The sequence below is a fragment of the Gaeumannomyces tritici genome, assembly GCF_000145635.1.
Source record: "Gaeumannomyces tritici R3-111a-1 unplaced genomic scaffold supercont2.118, whole genome shotgun sequence".
Lineage (NCBI taxonomy): Eukaryota > Fungi > Ascomycota > Sordariomycetes > Magnaporthales > Magnaporthaceae > Gaeumannomyces > Gaeumannomyces tritici.
Genome location: NW_008804662.1, coordinates 4,155 through 9,410, shown reverse-complemented (window position 1 = coordinate 9,410; position 5,256 = coordinate 4,155). Strand labels below are relative to the sequence as shown.

Here is a 5,256-nt window from a genome sequence, read left to right as displayed (position 1 = left end):
CACACACACACACACACACACACACACACACACACACACACACACACACACACACAAGAAGAAGAAAAATACCTTAACTAACAGCCCCCCTCACATAAAAGTTCCTGGCCGACTCCCAGCCGGCCGGCAGCGTCAAGAACCCCCTCCTCCCGGCCCCGGGCACGCCCGAGGCGGCCCTGGCCCGCGCCCGCATGGCGCTCTTCGCCGACGCCTGGATGGCCAAGCTCTTCCCGCTCTTCATCCGGGCCCTCGTGTCCTCCAAGACGCTCGAGGAGGCCACCGCGGCCGGGGCCGAGCTCAACGCCGGCATCGCGGCCCACATGGAGCCGCTGCTCGCCGGGGCCGCACCCTTCTTTGGCGGGAGCCAGACGCTCACCATGGCCGAGGTATGAAACACGAGGATAAAAAAAAAAAGAAGAAAAAAAAATGGCCCGCCCGCTGGCTTGTACACATGACGTATCTAGGTAGTTGTTGCTGGGGGAACTGACTCTCCTTTTGCTACCACTCCAGGTCCTGATCGCGCCCTTCGCCATCCGCCTCCTCACCCTGGCCCCCGCCGGCGTCATCCCGGCCTCCACAATCGAGGGGCTCGAGGCCAAGGCGCCCAGCTTCTACAGGTGGGCGACCGCCGTCAGCGAGCACCCGAGCGTGCGCACCGTCTGGGTGAAGTGGAACGGCGTCGAGGCCACCCGGGAGCGTGTGGTGCCCATGAGGAGCTGGTAGGAGGGGACTGGTCTTTGCCCTACGTCGTATTCGGCCGATCATGGGCTTCGTTGCTCGACGCTGTGTCCTCGTGCTCGATCGAAGGGAGGCCTCGTACGGCTGCTCCGTGTTGTATACCATATCTGCTGGTCTCGGGTGAGGTCTGTGCTTTCACATCGCTCACCTAGTCTGTCACATTCGGAAGGCATCTTTAGGTATATATGCGATTCTCCACGAAGCTATTTAGGGTGCTAGAGGTAATCCTGTTCTGAAGCAAAGTTGAATTCAGAAACCGAAACAGCCAGACGATCATAAGAACATACTTGAGAACTTGGTTATACTAAACGCTACACGTAAAAAGCCCAGTCCTATGACAAGAAGAGTTGCGCTTGGTTACGTGAAGCTCCAGCTGCGCGCAGATGGGGTATCGAGCGACTAGACCGCATAAAGGAACAAGCGAGTGTACACCATAATCCAAGACTGGGCGCCAGGCGGGAAACAGTACTCCGCACGGCGTATCCAAAAAAACCATCGATTCGTATCCCACGGGCGTTCAGACCGTCTCTATATACCTCTTCATCTCCCAGTCCGTGACGGCCTCGTCCCACTGCCGGATCTCGTGGTCCCTGGTGCCGCCGTAGTGGTCGACGAACTCGTCCCCAAACACCTCGCGCGCGATGCTGCCCGTCCTCGTGAAGCGGTCGTTGGCCTCGCGCAGGCTGCGGGCCAGGCGGATGCCCATGTCGGTGGTGGCGCCGCCCACGTCCTCGCCCTTGCCGAGGGGCGGGCACGGGATCTCGAGCTTCCTCTCGACGCCGCGGAAGCCGAGGGCCAGGATGGCCGACAGCACAAAGTAGGGGTTCGCGTCGGCGCCGGGCACGCGCACCTCGAAGCGCGTGGCCCCCGGCTTGGACGTGGGCGGGGCGATGAGCCGGACCGAGGCGGCGCGGTGCTCGAGGCCCCACGACACGGTGACGGGGGCCCAGAAGTTCTCCACCAGGCGCTTGTAGCTGTTGATGGTCGGCGCGACGAGCGTCATGACGTCCGGGAGGCCCTCGAGGATGCCGGCCAGGAAGTGGCGGCCCATGTCGGAGAGGTGCTCGATGTCGGCCCAGCGCGCGTTCCTGTCGGGCGTCTCGCGGTAAAAGAGGTTCTTGCCCGTGGCCTGGTCGATGATGGAGACGTGCATGTGCCCGCTGTTGCCCGGCAGGCCCTGCTTCGGCTTGGCCATGAAGCAGGGGGTGATGCCGTACTTTGTCGCGACCGACTTGACGACGTACCTAAAAGACGGCGAGTCTGTCAGCCGAGAAGTCAAGAGTGCCAAAGGATCCGCCTTCCAGCAGTCGCTTACTTGAACAAGCTCGCCCTGTCTGCCATGCCTTTTATTTCACCAAACTCGAGTGCAGCCTCAAACACGCCTGGTCCACTCTCGGTATGCCAGCCCTCGATATTGCAGTCGAACTTCTCGCATGTGTCAAACACGTCGTAGAAGTAGTCCTGGTTGTGTACGGTGCGCGTGAGGCTGTAGCCAAACATGCCCTCGGTCAGAGACGGTAGAGAATGGGGTGGGTTCTCGCGGAGATAGGCGGCTGTCGAGGGGTTCTCGGCAGTGCTTGCGGGAGACGGTGTCCTAAACTGGTAGAACTCGTACTCGGCTGTTTAAGGATATAGAACCAAAGGATATTGGGTTGTTAGTGACGATGTAGGCTGGGCGAAACAGGGAGGAGGACGTTGCTAACCCCCCGCCATCGCACCAAAGCCCCTCTCTTGAAACTTGGCCAGCTGGGTGCTCAGCAGGCCCCTGGGGCAGGCGCTCACGGGCTGCTTGGTGTCGGGGTCGAAGAAGCTGACGAGGAAGAAGGGCACATTGTTCTCCCAGGGGATGCGGCGAAAGCTCTGGAGGTCGGGCACGGCGATGATGTCGCGGTAGCCGTTTTCGGCGTTGCTGATCTTGAGCTCCTGGAAGTAGGTGGTGTCGTGCATGTCCCAGCCGAAGATGACTGAGCAGAAACCAAAGCCGTCCTTGGCAATGGACAGGAACTTCTTCTTGGACACGAGCTTGCCGCGCAGGATGCCGTCCACGTCTACGCCCCCAACCTTGACGCGTGTGTCGTCGGCCAGGAGCGCCGGGAGCGACTCGACCGTGATCTCGGCCTTTGCGCCGGGTGCCTCGGACGCCATTGCTTGCTGTTTGCTGTTTGTTGTGTAGCTGGCTTGTAGGAATGGCTCGGCTCGTAGGAATGGCTCGGCTCGTCTAAGTGGATGGTGGTGGAAGCTGGCCGACGAGATTCTAGGTTTGTTGTCTATCCAATTGATATTCTCCCGGGCCTGTTCTACTATAATACGAGGATCGGGACGATGTGGGAAAGGAGCCAAATCGCATGCGACACGAGGGCGGGACGAGGGGGCCGCCGTCTCGAGAGTCGGGGTCATGTGGGGTACATCTTCAAGAATGAGAGCAAGACGGCTGACGCAGTAAAGGTGGTCAAGAATTTTACCAAGCGTTGATGTGGAGCTTGGCTGCCTAGCACCGACCAAGGAGCTGTGCTGAGAGAGTCACCTGATGACGCGCTATTCACGGGAGGGCTCAATCAATCAACGCGACCCATGCCGACCTTCTAAGCGCGGCGTCCTGAGGGGTTCCGCCTGGTCGCCGACTTGACCACAAAACCCATGCTTGCCCTGCCCCCGTCACCCTCGCCCAGAATGGCCAACACACCCGCCCAGCCCACGAGCACGGCCCCCGTCCTCGAGCACATCTGCCTCTTCACCCACGATCTGAAGCGCAAGCACAAGCGCTGGCAGGATGGCCGCCTCAAGTTCCACGCCTTCAACCAGCGCGTCATGGTCTACGACGAGCGGGGCAACTTTGTGGGCGACGCCCACTGGCGGGAGGACTACGACTTTGGCGAGGGCGAGGAGCTGCAGCTCGAGCGCGGCGGCACCATCGTCCAGGTCTGCGAGTGCGTCGGCCGCCGCGACCAGGACCTCTCGGAGCTGCTGGACAAGAGGGCGCTCGACAAGAGCCAGCGCGCCGCCCAGGTTGCTGCCAGGACACCCGCGGCGTCTGCCGCCGGCTTGGGCTCGCGCCCCGTCGTCCGCCAGGTGCCGGCCGATCACTCTCAGCAGCTGCGCCACCGCCCCCTAGGCCAGCTTCTGGGAACGCCCACCGGCCACCACGGCAGGGCCGTTGTCCCGTCCGAGTCGCCTTTCGAGCAGCGCCATAGGGAGGCGGAGGATACGCCGCCTGCTGCAAAACGGCCGAGGCGGGAAGCATCACCCCCAAGCAAGGCCGGCTATGCCCAAAACTTGTTTGGGACCAAGCTTTGTCTCTCTTCCCAGCCGAGGAGCTCCGCCCTAACCTGGCCGAGCCAGTCCCGTCCTGTTCAGCCCACGGCCCCAGCAGCACGCCCTACTAGTCATCTAGAAGGCCCTTCCGAGGTTGACGCTGGCCGTCCGGGACCTCCTCCAAAAGGCGGCAAGGGGTTGGAGAGGCCCACCGGGGGCCGGGTCCGGCCGGCTGCTGAGCCTAGGGATGTTATCGAGCTGGACGAGGACACCGCCGATGCACGGCATCGCCATACAGAACGGCCCCTAGAAGATGTCACAGAGCTGGAGATACCCGCAAAGGATCGTCCCCAATCGAGAAAGACACGCCCTATTCAGCCCACGGTACCGGCAGCACGTCCTGCTAGCCATGCCGAACGCTCTCCAGATAAGGGGCTGGAGACGCCGGCCAGGGACAGGCTCCAGCCGGCTGCAAAGCCCAAGCATATCATCGAGTTGGACAAGGAAGACGCCGAGGGTGCACTCTCTGCTCGTCATGCGAAACGCCCTCTAAAAGATGGTAACGAGCTGGAAAGGCCCGCCAAAACCCGGGCCCGGCCGGCTGCGGAGCCTAGGGATGTAGTACAGTTGGACAAGCAGCACACGGGCGATTCGCGACTTCCCAGCCATGCGGAGCGCCCTCCAGAAGGGGCCAAGCGGCTGCAGCGGCCGGCCAAGGACCGGACCCGGCCGGCAGCCGAGCCTAGATATGCGGTCGAGGTCGAGTTGGACAAGGAGAACACCAGCGTTTCACGTTCTACCGGCCGTGCAGAACCACTTTCAGAAGGTAACGACGAGGGGCTGCAGCGGCCCGTCGGCAACCGGGCCCGGCCGGCTACAAAACCTCGGCGAGTTGTCGAACTGGACCAGGAGAGCCCCGCCTCGGCCCGGCAGAAGCCGCCCCGCCCTCCCCAGCGCACGCCCCCGGAGCCACGTCCTGCTGGCCGTCCGGAGCGCCCTCCGGAGGGCCGGGCCCGGCCAGCGGTGGAGCCCGCGTCCGTCGCCGAGCGGGGCGGGGAGGCCGCCGCAGACGCGCAGCCCAGGACCGAGCTGCAGATAAAGCCGCGGAGGAAACACGGCCTGCTCATGCTGTCGAGCAGGGCAGAGCCACTGTCACCGCCGCCGCCGCCGCCGCCGCCGGCACCAGAACCAGCACCAGCACCGGCTGCGGCCAGGCCCGAGGCCCAACCGCCGCCGCCGCGGCGCGAGCCCAGACGGGTCGCCAGA

General features: G+C 63.1%; 3 protein-coding genes across 3 annotated transcripts in view; 2 read left to right on the top strand and 1 right to left on the bottom strand.

Moving 5' to 3' along the window:
* Positions 1 to 99: 99 nt before the first annotated feature.
* On the top strand, positions 100 to 1,085 carry GGTG_14060 (hypothetical protein). Its single transcript, XM_009231987.1, has 2 exons — positions 100 to 386; positions 511 to 1,085. Exons 1-2 carry the CDS (start codon positions 192 to 194, stop codon positions 721 to 723), a joined length of 408 nt encoding a protein of 135 aa, XP_009230251.1. The 5' UTR covers positions 100 to 191; the 3' UTR covers positions 724 to 1,085.
* GGTG_14059 (glutamine synthetase) lies at positions 900 to 3,157 on the bottom strand. Its single transcript, XM_009231986.1, has 3 exons — positions 2,442 to 3,157; positions 2,054 to 2,357; positions 900 to 1,982 (listed from the first exon to the last, which is right to left on the bottom strand). Exons 1-3 carry the CDS (start codon positions 3,133 to 3,135, stop codon positions 1,256 to 1,258), a joined length of 1,725 nt encoding a protein of 574 aa, XP_009230250.1. The 5' UTR covers positions 3,136 to 3,157; the 3' UTR covers positions 900 to 1,255.
* Positions 3,158 to 3,408: 251 nt separating this feature from the next.
* GGTG_14058 (hypothetical protein) overlaps positions 3,409 to 5,256 on the top strand; it is a gene marked incomplete at both ends in the record, with an annotated part of 3,169 nt that continues 1,321 nt past the window's right edge. The window contains one exon of the mRNA XM_009231985.1: positions 3,409 to 5,247. Within this exon, the coding sequence (XP_009230249.1) occupies positions 3,409 to 5,247 (1,839 nt within the window). The remainder of the gene's footprint in view (positions 5,248 to 5,256) is intronic.